This window comes from Xenopus tropicalis, chromosome 9, assembly GCF_000004195.4.
Source record: "Xenopus tropicalis strain Nigerian chromosome 9, UCB_Xtro_10.0, whole genome shotgun sequence".
NCBI lineage: Eukaryota > Metazoa > Chordata > Amphibia > Anura > Pipidae > Xenopus > Xenopus tropicalis.
In genome coordinates, this window is record NC_030685.2 from 89,824,681 (window position 1) to 89,845,686 (window position 21,006).

Below are 21,006 nucleotides of genomic sequence, written 5' to 3' on the forward strand. Positions count from 1 at the left end.
GCCCAACTGACTCCCGTTTGGCCAACCGCCTCCCTCTCGCCCAACTGACTCCCATTTGGCCAACCATCCCCCTCTCGCCCAACTGACTCCCGTTTGGCCAACCGCCTCCCTCTCGCCCAACCATCCCTCTCTCGCCCAACTGACTCCCACTTGCCCAACCGCCTCCCTCTCGCCCAACCATCCCCCTCTTGCCCAACTGACTCCCACTTGCCCCAACCGCCTCCCTCTCGCCCAACCATCCCCCTCTTGCCCAACTGACTCCCATTTGGCCAACCGTCCCCTCTCGCCCAACTGACTCCCGTTTGGCCAACCGCCTCCCTCTCGCCCAACCATCCCTCTCTCGCCCAACTGACTCCCACTTGCCCAACCGCCTCCCTCTCGCCCAACCATCCCCCTCTTGCCCAACTGACTCCCACTTGCCCAAACCGCCTCCCTCTCGCCCAACCATCCCCCTCTTGCCCAACTGACTCCCACTTGCCCAACCGCCTCCCTCTCGCCCAACCATCCCCCTCTTGCCCAACTGACTCCCACTTGCCCAACCGCCTCCCTCTCGCCCAACCATCCCCCTCTTGCCCAACTGACTCCCACTTGCCCAAGCCCCCTATGTACAGTAACCCAGTGCTTGTGCCCAATGGAAATGGAGGGTTGGATGGATCTACTAGGAATAACCAGTCAGCGACACGGGGGCGGGGTTTGGTGACATCACCAGATTTATTGGGGGACATTCCCGCGCCAGAGCATAAAAAACAAAAACAATGAAAAGACGGAATCCAGTAAAATTGAGGCCCAGACAGTAATTGTGCCCCACCCCCGGGGGAGCGGCTGCTCCGCCCCCTACAATAGAAAGATATCAGTGTATAATACACAGGGGGGTGGCTCCTCCCCCAACGCACGCGCCTATAAGAAAGATCTAGCGGTAAAAAACATTTCTCCTCTATAAAAATGCAGCCGATTTACACACGTATAAATTATCCTGGCACCCCCTGCAGGTACCCCCCCCTACTGCCCAGCCCCCCCCCACGTGGGGCACATGGGGGCTAGTGTAGAGCATTATGGGTAAAAACACATTCTGATGATAAAATTAAAAACAAATCATTATTCTGAAGCAAAACATGTGACCTGGTGCAGGATATAAATAGGGGGAGGGGCTAAATCACAGGGCCCGCCCATGTCCCTTTAATGTATTCCCTGTTAGAGGGCAGGAGGGCCCCAGGGATCAGTCAATTGAATAGAGATAAAGGGGAAGTATTTCCTACTGTAACAGCAAATGAGACGGCAGCCATTTTTTTTAGCTGAGTAACCAATCAGTGAGGAGTTAGTGTCTAACAACTGCCCCCTTCTACTCTAGACACGCCCCTCCCTACCAATTGGTTAACTTTGTTTACATACCCAACCAATAAGGCAGTTACCCAATCAGGAATCAGCTCTTACTGGCCTAGTGCTGTTATACTAATAAAAGCAAAGATCTGATTGGCTGCTGCTGATGCCTTTCCCTATGAGACAGAATCCAAGGCTTAATGTGACCTATGGAAGTTTAGACTGTAAGCTCTAAGGGGCAGGGGCCTTTGTACCCCCCACCCCTGTATTGTATTGGTTACTCACACCCAGTGAATCATGGGAGTTTATAGTGGTGAAAGGGAAGTGCGAGCTGCGTCCAATCAAGTTTCAATATCCCTGCAACCAATGATGTAACGATATGGGGGCCCCGGTACGGCCCTCCCCTTTAGTCAGATCCCCCCACTCTGCGTCCGGCCTCAGGCCGCTCTCAGGGGTCCGGAAATAAAAGTGAATATTTAGTGATGACCTCATCGAGCCGTGGTGACCTCATCGAGCCGTGGTGACCTCATCGAGCCGTTGCATCACTGGGAAACAGAGGGATCTGACTGAAGGGGAAGGTGGGAAGATTCTGTCTCTGACCAATCTGGGACCTGCTTCCATCTCAACTACAACTCCCAGCATCCTCCAACAGCCAAATAACAGATGTAGGGCAAGTGGGTGGGGCTAATCTCCCCTCCATGAGCCAATGGATACGCAGCACACAGACGCACCCCGTTAGCCCTACAACTCCCTGCACCCTGGGGGACATAGGGCCTTGATTGTCAGATGTGAATCCCCCCCCCCCCCCCCCAGCCCTGTGTAATTGCCCGACGTATGGAAATAACTGCCCCGGGGCCCCTCCTGGGGAACATCACATACCGTCCTATGTACAAAGGTGCCATTAACCCTTCCTTCCCCAGAGGGGTGTCTAGGCCGGCCCCACAGCATTCATTGGGATCTGGGGGTGCCCATTCTGCTTCCCCAAATAACTGCAGACAAACCAGCCACTTGGGGAGCCCCCCCCCCCAGCAACAAGTGCCACAAGGGGCAGTATCACCCTCAGGGTCCTAGCTCCGCCCCTTGCGCCCCACAATTCCATTCCCATCCGTAGAGCAGCCCCCCCTGCCTGTATAGAACACTCAGTGCGGGGCGGTGGTTTTCATTCCCCTTCCAGCAAACTCTCTGCCCCAAGCAGATACCAAAAGTCATGTGACTGAGTAACAGCCCCCAGAGGGGCATTTACTGAAACCCCCGGCAACCGCAATTCATAAGCAAAGCCAAGTCCTGGGGTCACAGCCGAACCCCCAAGCTGGGCCCCCCCGGGCAGGAGCAGCGCTATATAGTGGGACAGAGTATTGGGTGGGACACGCCCGCAAACTAAGGCACAAACTCCCACCCATTAAAGCCCCAAACTGCACCCCCCCCGTCCCCTGTAGAGGGATAAATGATTGGCTGCTATCCCAACCAACCAGGTTATTCAGGGACTGGAGACCCTGCTGATTGGCCACTATCCCCCCTGGGCGGGGCATTCGGAGACCCCACAGGCCAATAGGAAGAGGAAAGACATAACAAATATAATACAAATCTGCACAATAAATGTCAAATAAAAACAAGGGAACTATTGCCCCTAATGGGGGCGCGGGTGCAAGTGGCACCACTGTTCATATAAAATCCCCCCCCCCAGTGAGTTACACAAACAATAAGTGCTAGAATTCATACAATAATAGCCCCCCCAGGGGCACTGCCAGCAGCCTCAGGGCCCTACAGAACATGGGGGGGCTCAGTAAGCGGATGCACTCTAATTGCCCTGGCACTGCCCTGCTGGCACTATTGCACTAGTGTGTGCGCCCCCACTCCTGTACCGTTACTACTAAGGTGCTCCCTGCAATGTGCTTGCACCCTAACACTAGGGGGCCCCCCCACTCGTATAGCGATAACCCGGCACCATTACATTAGGGGGCCCCCCGCTTGTATAGCGATAACCTGGCACCATTACATTAGGGGGCCCCCCGCTTGTATAGTGATAACCTGGCACCATTACATTAGGGGGCCCCCCGCTTGTATAGTGATAACTCGGCACCATTACATTAGGGGGCCCCCCACTTGTATAGTGATAACCCGGCACCATTACACTAGGGGCCCCCCACTCGTATAGCGATAACCCGGCACCATTACATTAGGGGGCCCCCCGCTTGTATAGTGATAACCCGGCACCATTACACTAGGGGGCCCCCCGCTTGTATAGTGATAACCCGGCACTATTACACTAGGGGGCCCCCCACTTGTATAGCGATAACCCGGCACCATTACACTAGGGGCCCCCCACTTGTATAGTGATAACCCGGCACCATTACACTAGGGGCCCCCCACTTGTATAGCGATAACCCGGCACCATTACACTAGGGGCCCCCCACTTGTATAGTGATAACCCGGCACTATTACACTAGGGGGCCCCCCACTTGTATAGTGATAACCCGGCACCATTACACTAGGGGCCCCCCACTTGTATAGTGATAACCCGGCACCATTACACTAGGGGGCCCCCCACTTGTATAGTGATAACCCGGCACCATTACACTAGGGGGCCCCCCACTTGTATAGTGATAACCCGGCACCATTACACTAGGGGCCCCCCACTTGTATAGTGATAACCCGGCACCATTACACTAGGGGCCCCCCACTTGTATAGTGATAACCCGGCACAATTACACTAGGGGGCCCCCCACTTGTATAGTGATAACCCGGCACCATTACACTAGGGGCCCCCACTTGTATAGTGATAACCCGGCACCATTACACTAGGGGCCCCCCACTTGTATAGTGATAACCCGGCACCATTACACTAGGGGCCCCCCACTTGTATAGTGATAACCCGGCACCATTACACTAGGGGCCCCCCCTTGTATAAAGTGCTATACTTACTACTATACTTGTACCCACACACTAGTGCACAGTCTCTCTTGCACCATTACACGAGTGCAAGCTCTGGTACAAAGTGCTACTCGCACCATTATATAGTGCTCACACAACCCACTCATACCCAGGGGCACACAGTAGTGTATTGGGGCAGGTGTGGCATTACATACCCCCCCCCCGCTCTCACCAGCGCCACCGAGAGGGAAAAACACTAAATGAATCTCCCAGAAACTGGGTGCAACATGGGGATACCGGGGGTCACGAGACCCACATGTGGCACGTCCCTGCCCAGTCCCACCAATAGGAAATGTTTATCTGGCCACAAGGGCTGCACCCCCCCCCCCCCAACATGTCCAACCTTATAGCCACGCCCCATGCCGGGGTCACAAACAGAACCAGTTATGACCCGGTGACACCAGCAGCTCCGCCCTCTCTTTCAGCAAGCCCCACCCAATAGTGAGTTCTGCTCACAAAAGTGCCTAAATGAGTGCGAACAGAAATATTCCCCCCCCCCCCAAACGCAAGAGTTTCAGGGGCAACTAAGTGCTAATAAGAGCAAATTACAAAGCAAATCCCCCCCCCCCCCACTTGCAGTTGGTCCGTCTCAGCGATAATTACTAGCGGTGTCATCGTGAGAAAACGCGTATTTCTGAAATGTAACTGTGACATCACTCGCCAACTTTGCACTTTTAGTGCAACTAAAATCTGCCCCCCCTTAGTGATCAGCCCCCCCATCCCTGGGGAGAAACCCAAATGCACATCCGTGTGTCTATGATGTGCGATTTATTGCAATTGGTCTGTTTAGTCCCTCAGGGAAAGTGACCCTTTAGATTTCATGAAGACCAACTGCAGATTGTCTGAGAACGTCGCTGCCTGCATAATAATACTAAAAGTTCATTTAAACACAAGCCCCCCCCATTATGATACAAAAGCCCACCCCCCCATCGACAAACAAGGTTAAGTGCTTAATGACATGGGCCCCCCCCCACTAATGGGAACGCGAGAGAAGCCGCAGAGCAATCAGGCGCAGGGGCCACAGCGAGCCAATCACAACACAAAGCGCCACTAGAGAGGTCACAATGGAGAAGTAGCAGCTTGCTCACAGGCCCTCTAGTGGGGAGAAGATGGTACTACACTGCTGAGAATCATTCTGCTCCGCTGTGCACCCCGCCCTGACCTCTGTTTAACCAAAATGCACAGCTCTCCCGCCAATCAGGAGTCTCCATTTGAGGCAGATCTCCCTCTCTGTAAAGTGCCTTGTAATATCTTATATTTATATATCTCTATATATTTATATATCATTTCTTTCCTTTGCTGGGCACGCTCCCAGCGAGTCTCTGTGTAACGGGGGCGGAGGGGGGCGGGCAGAGAAATTGGCCAATTACACACACTGTACTCGCTCACGTGCCATTGGCCAGACTCGCCCAGGGCAGCCCAGATGGTACATGTCCCTGAGCTGCCCACGGGCAAAACCCACTTCCTCCAGTCTGATCTGTGCAGGGAAAGTGCCGAGGATCCTTAGACTTGGGGGCAGGGGGCACTACACTGGTATCCTGGGCATGATCCCTGCCAGCCCTCGGTGCCACTCAGTACAGCAATCAATGTACCGACAGCACCCACCTCTGCCCTGGGGATGGGGAAGGGTACGGTGCAACTTCATGGTGCTACATTGTACTGGGGCAACACAGACCTGTGCCCAAAGGGCGGGTACAAAGGGCAGAGCTCCGCCCCTCCGGTGCCACAGACAAGTTACACATAATAAGCATTAGCCAAAGGTCTGACCGGCCGCCGTGTCAGTGGTGGAAGTCAGCTGGGCTCTGCTCTCGTTTACATTCACCAGAGAGAATTCTGGGAAGTCAGGGCTGGCAGTCGGTTGCCGCAGGTTCACCTGCCCGTTGGCAGTGCTAAACTGAGGGGATATGCCGGCCCGGGCCCCCTGGAACTGAGCCCTGTACGGCTGCTCGAAGGCATTCAGCTGGTAGGACTGGTGCACGGGCTGTGATTCGCTCTTCTTCTGCCCGGTCACCTGATCTATGAAATCCTGCGCCGAGGAAGAGGGAGCCGGGGACGCACTGTTGCCGTCGTCCGCCGCGAAGCTGAAGTTGTGCTGGGAGTCGGTCACAATGAGGCCAAAGTGGGCCTTGTCGGGGGTCAGGCGGAGCGGGGCGGCCAGGCCCGGGCGGAAGCTGCTGATTGGCAGCGTGGCGTATACGTGTTTGTCCAGAGAGGGGAAAGTGCTGGGCGTGGCCAGGGCCGCTCCGTCCGTCACAAAGTTAAGGCTCGTGTTGCTCAGGTAGGCGTCGTTTTGGCTGGTCCGCTCCAGCGCCTGTTGGAGGAACTTGGAGTATTCCTGCAGCATGCTGGCCTTGTCCCCGGCCGCCACTTGGGCACTCGCGGCCAGAGCCTCCGATTGGCTGCTCTCGCCCACCTCCGCCGAGCTGATGGAAATGCTGGAGGTGACCTCGGTGTCGCCCACACTGAAGGAGATCTCGTGCTGCCCGTTGGCCTTGTGCGTGTAGTGATCCAACAGCGTCTGCAGCACCTCATCCGGGATCACCTGGTTCTTATCCTGATTGGCTTTCAGGTCCACGGACAGCGATTGGGCGTCCATAAGCACGGCGGCGCCGCTCTCGTCCATGACGCTGGCTACGGCAGCCTGGGTGGCCGAGGGCTGGGACGCGATGGAGCCGACGTTCAGGGCGTATTCCCGGCTGCTGCTCGCTGCCTGCAGGTACCGCTTCTTCTTGGAAAACTGCATGGCTTCGTCGTAACTGACGCTGCTATTGGCCGGCTTGCTGCCCCCCTCCTGCAGGGGGTCCCCATGATCCAAATCCGAGTTGCTGCCCGAATCCACCAGCTCGAAGGTGTATTTAGCCACCTTGGTGTCGTCGAAGGCGGAGAGCGCCGACAGCGTTGGGCTCTGCTCCAGCGACTGCTTCAGGCCCTTCTTGCCACTCACCTTCTTCAGGAGAAGCTTGGGGGGATTAATGTCTGTGGGAACCACTTCCTGTAAGTGCAGGGGGCCAAGAGTCGGCTGGGGCATCTCCACCGCGTATTCTGCCACCATGTACTCGTCCTTGACTTTGGTGCCGTCGGGGAACAGGGGCAGGAAGTCATTCTTCTCTTTCTTTTGCTCCGCCTTCTCCGAGGGGCTTTCCTTGTCGCCCAACAGCTTCTTGTCGCCCTTCTGCTTCCTCTTTGCGCCTCCATCTTTGGGAGAGAGGGTGGGGTCCCCCTCGGGAGACAAGAGCCCCCCCTTGCCAGCACCCTTCCCCGGTTTCCTCTCTCGGTTCTCGTGACACATGCGCTTGTGTTTCAGCACCCGGTCCGTCCTGGAGAAATACTGCAACACAGAGTAAGGGGGTGGCTTAGGCGCCAGCGAATCAGAGAACTAAGGGGAGTGGCTATTAAAGGGAGGAGCACAGTATTGGGGCGGCTAGGGATCTCCCCTACCCAAGGGCACGAGTCAGACAGTGAATGTACTGGCGGATACATAAGGAGGGGGGGGTGTCACCGTTAAGATAACGTTTAATATATTATAGAATGGACTATTCCTAGCAACTTTGCAATTGGTCTTCATTATTAATTTGTTATAGTTTTTTACCAATTTGCTACATTTGTCTATATCTTACCAGCTTTCAAATGGGGGTCACTGACCCCGGCAGCCAAAACCTATTGCTCTGTGAGGCTCCAGTTTTATTGTTATTTTTACTTTATATTCTATGGAGGCCCCTCTCCTGTCTTTCATTCACACCACTACCTGGTTGCTAAGGTAAACAAGACCCTGGCAACCAGAGAGCTGCTGAAATTCCAACATGCAGAGTTGCTCAACACAAAGCTAAATGACTGATAAAAAATGAAGACCAACTGCAAATTGTCTCAGAATATCAATGTCTGTCATAAGAAATGTTACTACCCCTTTATGGAAGGGACGGGTGGCATTTTTCAGCCAGTGGGGGGCGCCCCGGCTCTCTCACCTGCAGGCAGTACTCGCACTGATACGGTTTCTCGCCGCTGTGCGTCCGCTTGTGCCGCTCCATGTGATATTTCTGAATAAAGCGCATCCCGCACTCGTCGCAGTGGAACGGCTTCTCCCCTATTGGAGGGACGCAGGAAGGAGTCAGCACCCAGGGCATGCTGGGAGTTATACCCCACCCAGTGTATCATTTACAAGCAACTCCCTGGGGCCCCCCACCCCATGTGCCCGCCCTGCCAGGGTACCTACCCGTGTGGATCTTCTCGTGCCTCTGGAGCAGATACTTCTGGATAAAGCGCATCTCACACTGACTGCACTGAAACGGCTTCTCCCCTGGAACAGAACCCCAGCAATGAGAATGGGCGCCCCCCCGGGTACAAAGGTACTTAGCACCATTATATCCTGCAGCTCCATATTGGCGCTCCCCCGTCTCTTTCCCAGTAATGGGGGCCCCTAACCCCAACCACCCAATAGCTCTCAGCGACAGTAAGGATCTCATTGGTGGGCACATTGGAGATGGGGGGGGTGGGCAGTTACCTGTGTGGATGAAGACGTGCCTCTGTAGGTGGTAGTTGGTCCGGAAGGCGGCGTTGCAATGCTCACACACGTGGCACTTGGCGATCTTCAGGCCGAGGGAACCGTCCTCGTTGATGGTGAGGATCTACAGGGGGAACACAAGGGCTGGTAACTGGGCCATCATGAGTCTAAGGGGGGGGGGTGCTGTTTATACAGGGGGCCTGTACCCGTATTCACATCCCCTACTCAATCAGCTATAGCCCCGGGGGCTGCAGGGTTTCCCCTGGGGGGCAGAGGGTAAGTAGCCCAAGTCACCTTGGCAGGAGAGCGCTGTTTCCTCTTCTTCTTCTTCTGCAAATCCACCACCCCCCCAGCTGCGCCCGTTCCGCCCCCGGCGAGTCGCCCTCCTCCATGAACTTCATTTCCTGCTTCACGTGAACCTGCCGACACAAGGAGACATATAATAAGGATTACGCTAGCCCGAGAGGCAAGAGAAGCCCCGGGCCGGGGGGAAATCTCACCGTGAAGTGCAGCCCCTGGGGCAGGATCCGCTCCGGGGGTTCCGCCATCTCTTCCTCGTCGTTTTTCACGGTTTCCTCCTGCACCATGAGCTCATCCTGTGACATCATCTCGTCCCGCCCCTGCAGCATCTCCTGGGCGGCCATGATACCCTGGGGCAGGGGCTTCTCCCCCAGGCCTGCGTTTGACCCGGGGAGCTCGGGGCACAAAGGATCAGCTGCCCCCAGGCCTATCAGGCCCCTGGAAGACTGCATGTTGCTGGTGGGGCTGCATTTAATGAAGATTCCCCCGAGTTTATCCTCAATGTTCATTATTCAGCAGGAGAACCCTGGGGGCGGGGAAGAAGGAAAGAGCCAATCAGAACTGGTCTTCAGCCTGACAACCCAGAGCTCCGACCCAATCCCTTATAATTCGTACACAGAACCCCGTAATCCCCCCTCTATTAACTGACCCCCATTTCCTGTGTGTAGCATAGAGAAATACAGGTTACATGGCAGCAGCCTGACAGACCTGACTCGCTGGGGGAGACCGACCTTTGCAACATTGTTTAAAAAGTAACAGCCAGGAGTTCAGCCAATGCTGCTTTCTGTAGAAATTACATTAAAGCACTAAATAAATTCACATTGGAAAGTTGTTTAGAATTAGGTTTTCTTTAATTAAACAAAAAACATTTTTGGGGTTAACATGTCTTTTAGAGGAGAAGGAAAGTCATTTAGACATGTTACTGCCAAAAGATTTGCCACATTAGTGCCCCCTAGAGCCCTATATTTATTCTGCAGAAAGCTTTACCTGCCTGAGTAACAGCCCTAGGGGCTTCCTCTGTGTGTGTAAGATAGCAGGCGCCATTTTAGCTCGGTCTCAGTAGCTTCCTGCTGCAGCTCTGGCACTTATAGCTCAGATTACACATTCCTAAGGGAGGGGGAGTGAGTTTAATGAATTCTTATGGGAGGGGGAGTGAGTTTAATGAATTCTTATGGGGGGTGTGATTTTAATGAATTCTTATGGGAGGGGGGAGTGAGTTTAATGAATTCTTTTGGGAGGGGGAGTGAGTTTAATGAATTCTTATGGGAGGGGGAGTGAGTTTAATGAATTCTTACGGGAGGGGGAGTGAGTTTAATGATTAGGAGGGGAGTGATTAATTCTTATGGGAGGGGGAGTGAGTTTAATGAATTCTTACGGGGGGAATTGGGGGAGTTAATTACGGGAGGGGGAGTGAGTTTAATGAATTCTTATGGGAGGGAGGAGTGAGTTTAATGAATTCTTACAGGAGGGGGAGTGAGTTTAATGAATTCTTATGGGAGGGGGGAGTGAGTTTAATGAATTCTTATGGGAGGGGGAGTGAGTTTAATGAATTCTTATGGGAGGGGGGAGTGAGTTTAATTAATTCTTATGGGAGGGGGGGTGGGTTTAATGAATTCTTATGGGGGGGTGGGTTTAATAAATTCTTATGGGAGGGGGAGTGAGTTTAATGAATTCTTATGGGAGGGGGAGTGAGTTTAATGAATTCTTATGGGAGGGGGGAGAGATGAGAGAGCTGCGCAGAGAGAGCCGATAAAGCGACTGAGTTTGTACCTTTACTTCCCCTTTAAATTAGCCCTGCCGCTGAGTGAATGTTCAATATCTGTGCCATAAAGCGACTCTGTGCTGCTGTTTCCTGCTAGAGAGAGTCACGTGACCAGGGAGCGCATGTACCAATGAGTGCATCACAAGGGACTCCAATGAATTAACCCTTTCACAGAACCCTCCCCAATTTGCACTCCCAGCAAGCTTAATAAGAGATGCAAGAGAGTTATCCAATGAGAACCTGCCAAGATCTTATCACCCAGAGAAACAAGGGGGCGGGGCCGTATAGAGCACCCCCTTGCATATTGGGCGACGTCCCAGCCCGGCCGATTCCCTGCGGTGGTGCCAAGAAGAAATTTTGATGCCAATCCGCGCACCGTTGCTATGGGCTATGTGAATAACAATACAGCGGTTTCTCTGATGAGGAACAATATGGCCGCCCCCACCCGCTATGAAGCAAAGAGTTAATCCTCGGGGCAGCTCGGAACCCACCTCTACTGGCGCAGGGCCTCCGGGGAACCATTTTCCTGCGCGCGTGACATTTCCGCCACGAGGACAAATGACGTCACCAGATGAAATTCTGTCAAATCAAACGACACAGGGAGAAGGGAATGTAAGGGCTGAATGATGTCACCAGTGCCCGCCCACTACAGGTGCAAGCCCCGCCCCCTTGTGTAATGCGCCGGTGCAGCAGCAAATGCAACTGGCCCCTACAAGTATGTACAGTCGGTGGTTTTGTTTCCTTCTCTCCCCCCTAGTTACATGCCCCTCACTGTATAGCCACAATGGCTGCCATAAAGCGAGACTGGGCTGCTGCTCTCTCACCAGAAGGGAAGGAGAGACAGTCACACAGGGGCAGGAGAGTGCAGGAAGTGACTCAAACTTTATCAATCTGCATGTATTTGTTGTCCAATAAGAACCCTGGGTGTCGGCGCTACGGCAACCATAGTGATCAGATAATAAGGCTACTGTGCCTTTAAATTGACTCTCAATTTCTTATTGGCCCCTGCTGCTGGGCATGTGCTGCTACTTACCCCCTGAATATTACTACCCCCCCCCTGTAACAGCCCCACTCACCTGCCCCTGTGTAATAATTACCCCGTTATACCCCCACTCACCTGCCCCTGTGTAATAATTACCCCGTTATACCCCCACTCACCTGCCCCTGTGTAATAATCACCCCGTGTTATACCCCCACTCACCTGCCCCTGTGTAATAATTACCCTGTGTTATACCCCCACTCACCTGCCCTGTGTAATAATCACCCCGTGTTATACCCCCACTCACCTGCCCCTGTGTAATAATCACCCTGTGTTATACCCCCACTCACCTGCCCGTGTAATAATCACCCTGTGTTATACCCCCACTCACCTGCCCGTGTAATAATCACCCCGTGTTATACCCCACTCAACCTGCCCGTGTAATAATCACCCTGTGTTATACCCCCCACTAACCTGCCCCCTGTGTAATAATCACCCCGTGTTATACCCCCACTCACCTGCCCCTGTGTAATAATTACCCTGTGTTATACCCCCACTCACCTGCCCCTGTGTAATAATTACCCGTGTTATACCCCACTCACCTGCCCCTGTGTAATAATTACCCCGTGTTATACCCCCACTCACCTGCCCCTGTGTAATAATTACCCCGTGTTATACCCCCACTCACCTGCCCCTGTGTAATAATTACCCCGTGTTATACCCCCACTCACCTGCCCCTGTGTAATAATTACCCTGTGTTATACCCCACTCACCTGCCTGTGTAATAATTACCCCGTGTTATACCCCACTCACCTGCCCGTGTAATAACCACCCCGTGTTATACCCCCACTTACCTGCCCCTGTGTAATAATCACCCCGTGTTATACCCCCACTCACCTGCCCCTGTGTAATAATTACCCCGTGTTATACCCCACTCACCTGCCCCTGTGTAATAATTACCCTGTGTTATACCCCACTCACCTGCCTGTGTAATAATTACCCCGTGTTATACCCCACTCACCTGCCCCTGTGTAATAATTACCCCGTTATACCCCCACTCACCTGCCCGTGTAATAACCACCCCGTGTTATACCCCCACTTACCTGCCCCTGTGTAATAATCACCCCGTGTTATACCCCCACTCACCTGCCCCTGTGTAATAATTACCCCGTGTTATACCCCACTCACCTGCCCCTGTGTAATAATTACCCTGTGTTATACCCCACTCACCTGCCTGTGTAATAATTACCCTGTGTTATACCCCACTCACCTGCCCGTGTAATAATCACCCCGTGTTATACCCCCACTCACCTGCCCCTGTGTAATAATTACCCAGTTATAACCCCTACTCACCTCCCCCTGTGTAATATTTACCCCCCATCTCACCTGGCCCGGTTATTACATTACCCCGTGTTATACCCCCACTCACCTGCCCTCTGTGTAATAATTACCCCGGTGTTATACCGCCCAACCTCACCTGCCCCTGTGTAATAATTACCCCGTTATACCCCACTCACCTGCCCCCATGTATAATAATTACCCCGTGTATATCACCCCCAACTCACCTGCCCCTGTGTAATAATACCCCGGTCGTCTATAACCCCCACTCACCTGCCCCTGTGTATTAATTACCCCGTTATACCCCCACTCACCTGCCCCTGTGTAATAATTACCCCGTGTTATACCCCCACTCACCTGCCCCTGTGTAATAATTACCCCGTTATACCCCCACTCACCTGCCCGTGTGTAATAATTACCCCGTATTATACCCCTACTTACCTGCCCCTGTGTAATATTTACCCCCACTCACCTGCCCTTTAATAATTACCCCGTGTTATACCCCACTCACCTGCCCCTGTGTAATAATTACCTCGTGTTACCCCCCTGCCCCTGTGTAATAATTACCCCGTGTTATACCCCCACACTCACCTGCCCCTGTGTAATAATTACCTCGTGTTATACCCCCACTCACCTGCCCCTGTGTAATAATTACCCTGTGTTATACCCCACTCACCTGCCCCTGTGTAATAATTACCCTGTGTTATACCCCACTCACCTGCCCCTGTGTAATAATTACCCCCACTCACCTGCCCGTTTAATAATTACCCCGTGTTATACCCCCACTCACCTGCCCCTGTGTAATAATTACCCCGTGTTATACCCCACTCACCTGCCCCTGTGTAATAATTACCCCGTTATCCCCCACTCACCTGCCCTGTGTAATAATTACCCCGTGTTATACCCCACTCACCTGCCCCTGTGTAATAATTACCCCGTTATACCCCCACTCACCTGCCCCTGTGTAATAATTACCCTGTGTATACCCCCACTCACCTGCCCTGTGTAATAATTACCCCGTGTTATACCCCCACTCACCTGCCCCTGTGTAATAATTACCCCGTGTTATACCCCACTCACCTGCCCCTGTGTAATAATTACCCCGTGTTATACCCCACTCACCTGCCCCTGTGTAATAATTACCCCGTTATACCCCCACTCACCTGCCCCTGTGTAATAATTACCCCGTTATACCCCCACTCACCTGCCCCTGTGTAATAATTACCCCGTTATACCCCACTCACCTGCCCCTGTGTAATAATTACCCCGTGTTATACCCCCACTCACCTGCCCCTGTGTAATAATTACCCCCGTTTATACCCCACTTCACCTGCCCCTGTGTAATAATTACCCCCTGTTATACCCCCACTCACCTGCCGTGTGTAATAATTACCCCCGTGTTATACCCCCACTCACCTGCCCCTGTGTAATAATTACCCCGTGTTATAACCCCCATCACCTGCCCCCTGTGTAATAATTAACCCCGTGTTATAACCCCACTCACCTGCCCCTGTGTAATAATTACCCCGTGTTATACCCCCACTCACCTGCCCCTGTGTAATAATTACCCCGTGTTATACCCCCACTCACCTGCCCCTGTGTAATAATTACCCCGTTATACCCCCACTCACCTGCCCCTGTGTAATAATTACCCCGTTATACCCCCACTCACCTGCCCCTGTGTAATAATTACCCCGTGTTATACCCCCACTCACCTGCCCCTGTGTAATAATTACCCCCGTTATACCCCCCACTCACCTGCCCCTGTGTAATAATTACCCCGTTATACCCCACTCACCTGCCCCTGTGTATTAAATTACCCCGTGTTATAACCCACTCACCTGCCCCTGTGTAATAATTACCCCGTTATACCCCCACTCACCTGCCCCTGTGTAATAATTTACCCGTGTTATACCCCACTCACCTGCCCCTGTGTAATAATTACCCCGTTATACCCCACTCACCTGCCCTGTGTAATATTACCCCGTGTTATAACCACATCACCTGCCCCTGTGTAATAATTACCCCCACACACTGCCCCTGTGAAATAATTACCCCGTGTTATACCCCCACTCACCTGCCCCTGTGTAATAATTACCCCATAACCCACTCACCTGCCCCTGTGTAATAATTACCCCGTGTTATACCCCCACTCACCTGCCCCTGTGTAATAATTACCCGTTACACCCCCACTCACCTGCCCTGTGTAATAATTACCCCGTTATACCCCCTCACCTGCCCCTGTGTAATAATTACCCCGTGTTATAACCCACTCACCTGCCCCTGTGTAATAATTACCCCGTGTTATACCCACTCACCTGCCCCTGTGTAATATTTACCCCGTGTTATACCCCCACTCACCTGCCCCTGTGTAATAATTACCCCGTTATACCCCCACTCACCTGCCCCTGTGTTATAATTACCCCGTGTTATAACCCACTCACCTGCCCCTGTGTAATAATTACCCCCACACACCTGCCCCTGTGTAATAATTACCCCGTGTTATACCCCCACTCACCTGCCCCTGTGTAATAATTACCCCCACACACCTGCCCCTGTGTAATATCACCCCGTGTTATACCCCCACTCACCTGCCCCTGTGTAATAATTACCCCGTTATACCCCCACTCACCTGCCCCTGTGTAATAATTAACCCCCACCACACCTGCCCCTGTGTAATAATTACCCCGTATACCCCCACTCACCTGCCCCTGTGTAATAATTACCCCGTGTTTATACCCCCACTCACCTGCCCCTGTGTAATAATTACCCCGTGTTATACCCCCACTCACCTGCCCCTGTGTAATAATTACCCCGTGTTATTTTTACCCCACTCACCTGCCCCTGTGTAATAATTTACCCCGTTATACCCCCACTCACCTGCCCCTGTGTAATAATTACCCCCCGTGTGTTATACCCCCACACACCTGCCCCTGTGTAATAATTACCCCGTGTTATACCCCCACACACCTGCCCCTGTGTAATAATTACCCCGTGTTATACCCCCACACACCTGCCCCTGTGTAATAATTACCCCGTGTTATACCCCCACTCACCTACCCTGTGTAATAATTACCCCGTTATACCCCCACTCACCTGCCCCTGTGTAATATTTACCCCGTGTTATACCCCCACTCACCTGCCCCTGTGTAATAATTACCCCGTTATACCCCCACTCACCTGCCCCTGTGTTATAATTACCCCGTGTTTATAACCCACTCACCTGCCCCTGTGTAATAATTACCCCCACACACCTGCCCCTGTGTAATAATTACCCCGTGTTATACCCCCACTCACCTGCCCCTGTGTAATAATTACCCCCACACACCTGCCCCTGTGTAAATAATCACCCCGTGTTATACCCCCACTCACCTGCCCCTGTGTAATAATTACCCCCGTTATACCCCCACTCACCTGCCCCTGTGTAATAATTACCCCCACACACCTGCCCCTGTGTAATAATTACCCGTTATACCCCCACTCCACCTGCGCCCCTGTGTAATAATTACCCCGTGTTATACCCCCACTCACCTGCCCCTGTGTAATAATTACCCCGTGTTATACCCCCACTCACTCTGCCCCTGTGTAATAATTACCCCGTGTTTATACCCCCACTCACCTGCCCCTGTGTAATAATTACCCCGTGTTACCCCCACTCACCTGCCCCTGTGTAATAATTACCCCGTGTTATACCCCCACACACCTGCCCCTGTGTAATAATTACCCCGTGTTATACCCCCACACACCTGCCCCTGTGTAATAATTACCCCGTTTATACCCCCACACACCTGCCCCTGTGTAATAATTACCCCGTTTATACCCCACTCACCTGCCCCTGTGTAATAATTACCCCGTTATACCCCCACTCACCTGCCCCTGTGTAATATTTACCCGTGTTATACCCCCACTCACCTGCCCCTGTGTAATAATTACCCCGTATACCCCCACTCACCTGCCCCTGTGTAATATTTACCCCTGTTATACCCCCACTCACCTGCCCCTGTGTAATAATTACCCCGTTATACCCCCACTCACCTGCCCCTGTGTAATAATTACCCCGTTATACCCCCACTCACCTGCCCCTGTGTAATAATTACCCCCACACACCTGCCCCTGTGTAATAATTACCCCGTGTTATACCCCCACTCACCTGCCCCTGTGTAATAATTACCCCGTGTTATACCCCCACTCACCTGCCCCTGTGTAATAATTACCCCGTGTTATACCCCACCTCACCTGCCCCTGTGTAATAATTACCCCGTTATACCCCCACTCACCTGCCCCTGTGTATAATTACCCCGTGTTATACCCCCACACACCTGCCCCTGTGTAATAATTAACCCGTGTTATACCCCCACACACCTGCCCCTGTGTAATAATTACCCCGTGTTATACCCCACTCACCTGCCCCTGTGTAATAATTACCCCGTTATACCCCCACTCACCTGCCCCTGTGTAATATTTACCCCGTGTTATACCCCCACTCACCTGCCCCTGTGTAATAATTACCCCGGTTATACCCCCACTCACCTGCCCCTGTGTAATATTCTTACCCCGTTTTATACCCCCACTCACCTGCCCCTGTGTAATAATTACCCCGTTATACCCCCTCACCTGCCCCTGTGTAATAATTACCCCGTTATACCCCACTCACCTGCCCCTGTGTAATAATACCCCACACACCTCCCCTGTGTAATAATTACCCCTGTTATACCCCCACTCACCTGCCCCTGTGTAATAATTACCCCGTGTTATACCCCCACTCACCTTGCGCCGTGTTGTTAATAATTACCCCGTTATACCCCACTCCTGCCCCTGTGTAATAATTACCCCGTTCTATACCCCCACTCACCTGCCCCTGTGTAATAATTACCCCGTTATACCCCACTCACCTGCCCCTGTGTAATAATTACCCGTTATACCCCCACTCACCTGCCCCTGTGTAATATACCCCGTGTTATACCCCCACTCACCTGCCCGTGTGTAATAATTACCCCGTTATACCCCCACTCACCTGCCCTGTGTAATAATTACCCCGTGTTATACCCCCACTCACCTGCCCCTGTGTAATAATTACCCCGTTATACCCCCACTCACCTGCCCCTGTGTAATAATTACCCCGTTATACCCCACTCACCTGCCCCTGTGTAATAATTACCCCGTTATACCCCCACTCACCTGATCCCCTGTGTAATAATTACCCCGTGTTATACTCCCACTCACCTGCCCCTGTGTAATAATTACCCCGTGTTATACCCCCACTCACCTGCCCGTGTGTAATAATTACCCCGTGTGGGTATACCCCCACTCACCTAGACCCGTTTGTGGTAATAATTACCCACGTGTTATACCCCACTCACCTGCCCCTGTGTAATAATTACCCGTGTTATACCCCCACTCACCTGCCCCTGTGTAATAATTACCCTGTGTTATACCCCCCCCACACCACCTTATTTGCCCCTGTGTAATATACCCCGTGTTATACCCCCACTCACCTGCCCCTGTGTAATAATTACCCCGTTTATACCCCAACTCACCTGCCCCTGTGTAATAATTACCCCGGTATACCCCACTCACCTGCCCCTGTGTAATAATTACCCCGTGTATACCCCCACTCACCTGCCCCTGTGTAATAATTACCCCGTGTTATACCCCCACTCACCTGCCCCTGTGTAATAATTACCCCGTTATACCCCCACTCACCTGCCCCTGTGTAATTAATACCCCGTGTTATACCCCACTCACCTGCCCCTGTGTAATAATTACCCCGTGTTATACCCCCACTCACCTGCCCCTGTGTAATAATTACCCCGTGTTAGTAAACCCCACTCACCTGCCCCTGTGTAATAATTACCCCGTGTTATACCCCCACTCACCTGCCCCTGTGTAATAATTACCCCGTGTTATACCCCCACTCACCTGCCCCTGTGTAATAATTACCCCGTGTTATACCCCCACTCACCTGCCCCTGTGTAATAATTACCCCGTGTTATACCCCACTCACCTGCCCCTGTGTAATAATTACCCCGTGTTATACCCCCACTCACCTGCCCCTGTGTAATAATTACCCCGTGTTATACCCCACTCACCTGCCCCTGTGTAATAATTACCCCGTGTTATACCCCCACACACCTGCCCCTGTGTAATAATTACCCCGTGTTATACCCCACTCACCTGCCCCTGTGTAATAATTACCCCGTGTTATACCCCCACACACCTGCCCTGTGTAATAATTACCCCGTGTTATACCCCACTCACCTGCCCTGTGTAATAATTCCCCGTTATACCCCCACTCACCTGCCCCTGTGTAATAATTTGACCCCCACTCACCTGCCCCTGTGTAATAATTACCCCGTGTGCATACCCCCACTCACCTGCCCCTGTTATAATACTCCCGTGTTATACCCCCACTCACCTGCCCCTGTGTAATAATTACCCCGTGTTATACCCCCACTCACCTGCCCCTGTGTAATAATTACCCCGTTATACCCCCACTCACCTGCCCCTGTGTAATAATTACCCCGTGTTATACCCCCACTCACCTGCCCCTGTGTAATAATTACCCCGTTATACCCCAACTACTGCCCCTGTGTAATAATTACCCCGGTTGATTACCCCCACTCAGCCTGCCCCTGTGTAATAATTACCCGTGTCTATACCCCCACTCACCTGCCCCTGTGTAATAATTACCCCGTTATACCCCACTCACCTGCCCCTGTGTAATAATTACCCCGTGTTATACCCCCACTCACCTGCCCCTGTGTAATAATTACCCCGTGTTATACCCCCACTCACCTGCCCCTGTGTAATAATTACCCCGTTATACCCCCACTCACTGCCCCTGTGTAATAATTACCCCGTATATACCCCCCACTCACCTGCCCCTGTGTAATAATTACCCGCGTGTTATACCCCACTCACCTGCCCCTGTGTAATAATTACCCCGTTATACCCCCACTCACCTGCCCCTGTGTAATAATTACCCCGTGTTATACCCCCACTCACCTGCCCCTGTGTAATAATTACCCCGTTATACCCCCACTCACCTGCCCCTGTGTAATAATTACCCCGTGTTATACCCCCACTCACCTGCCCCTGTGTAATAATTACCCCGTTATACCCCACTCACCTCCCCTGTGTAATAATTACCCCGGGTTATACCCCCACTCACCTGCCCCTGTGTAATAATTACCCCGTGTTATACCCCCACTCACCTGCCCCTGTGTAATAATTACCCCGTTATACCCCCACTCACCTGCCCCCCCTATAATGAGTAGATGCCCCTGTGTCGGTTCCCCCAGTAGAGTTTCCCTGTATATAAAGTTGCCCCGGGGGGGGTATTTAGGTTGCGGCCTGCCCCAGCCCCGGATCCCCAGACTTTCCTGCTCTCGGCTCCGCCCCCCCGGCCGCGTTTCCCACAATTGCCCCAGGGTCGGGCCGCCTGTCCCTCAGGGTCTCACCCGGTGCCGCAGGGGATCTCGGGAGGAGCCGGTACGGTCGCTGCAGCTTCTGCCTTTCCCTCCGGAACCGGAACCGGAACCGGAGTCTGGGCGGCCTGGCGCAGGGCATTGTGGGAGGGACTGACAGTCACCGGAACCGCGACACCTTCTAACCCGCAGCGCCGGCCCCTCTCCCCACTCACACTCACACTCACCCCTCTCCCCACTCACACTCACCCTCACTTCAACCCCTCTCCCCACTCACACTCACACTCACCCCTCTCCCCACTCCACACTTCAACCCTCCTCCCCCCACTCACACTCACCCCTCTCCCCACTCACCCACTCTCCCCGTCCGCTCACTCACACTCACCCACTCCCACCTCTCTGTCCGCTCACTCACACTCACTCACCCACCCACCCACACTTACCCACTCACACA

The 21,006-nt window shown here is 52.9% G+C and overlaps 1 protein-coding gene across 1 annotated transcript; it reads right to left on the bottom strand.

Annotated features, from left to right (window-relative positions):
* Nucleotides 1-687: 687 nt before the first annotated feature.
* znf148 (zinc finger protein 148) lies at nt 688-20,681 on the bottom strand. The gene is made up of 7 exons (XM_031892893.1): nt 20,586-20,681; nt 11,300-11,387; nt 9,236-9,572; nt 8,747-8,871; nt 8,459-8,542; nt 8,211-8,329; nt 688-7,576 (listed from the first exon to the last, which is right to left on the bottom strand). Exons 3-7 carry the CDS (start codon nt 9,553-9,555, stop codon nt 5,999-6,001), a joined length of 2,226 nt encoding a protein of 741 aa, XP_031748753.1. The 5' UTR covers nt 9,556-9,572; nt 11,300-11,387; nt 20,586-20,681; the 3' UTR covers nt 688-5,998.
* Between the last annotated feature and the right edge of the window lie 325 nt (nt 20,682-21,006).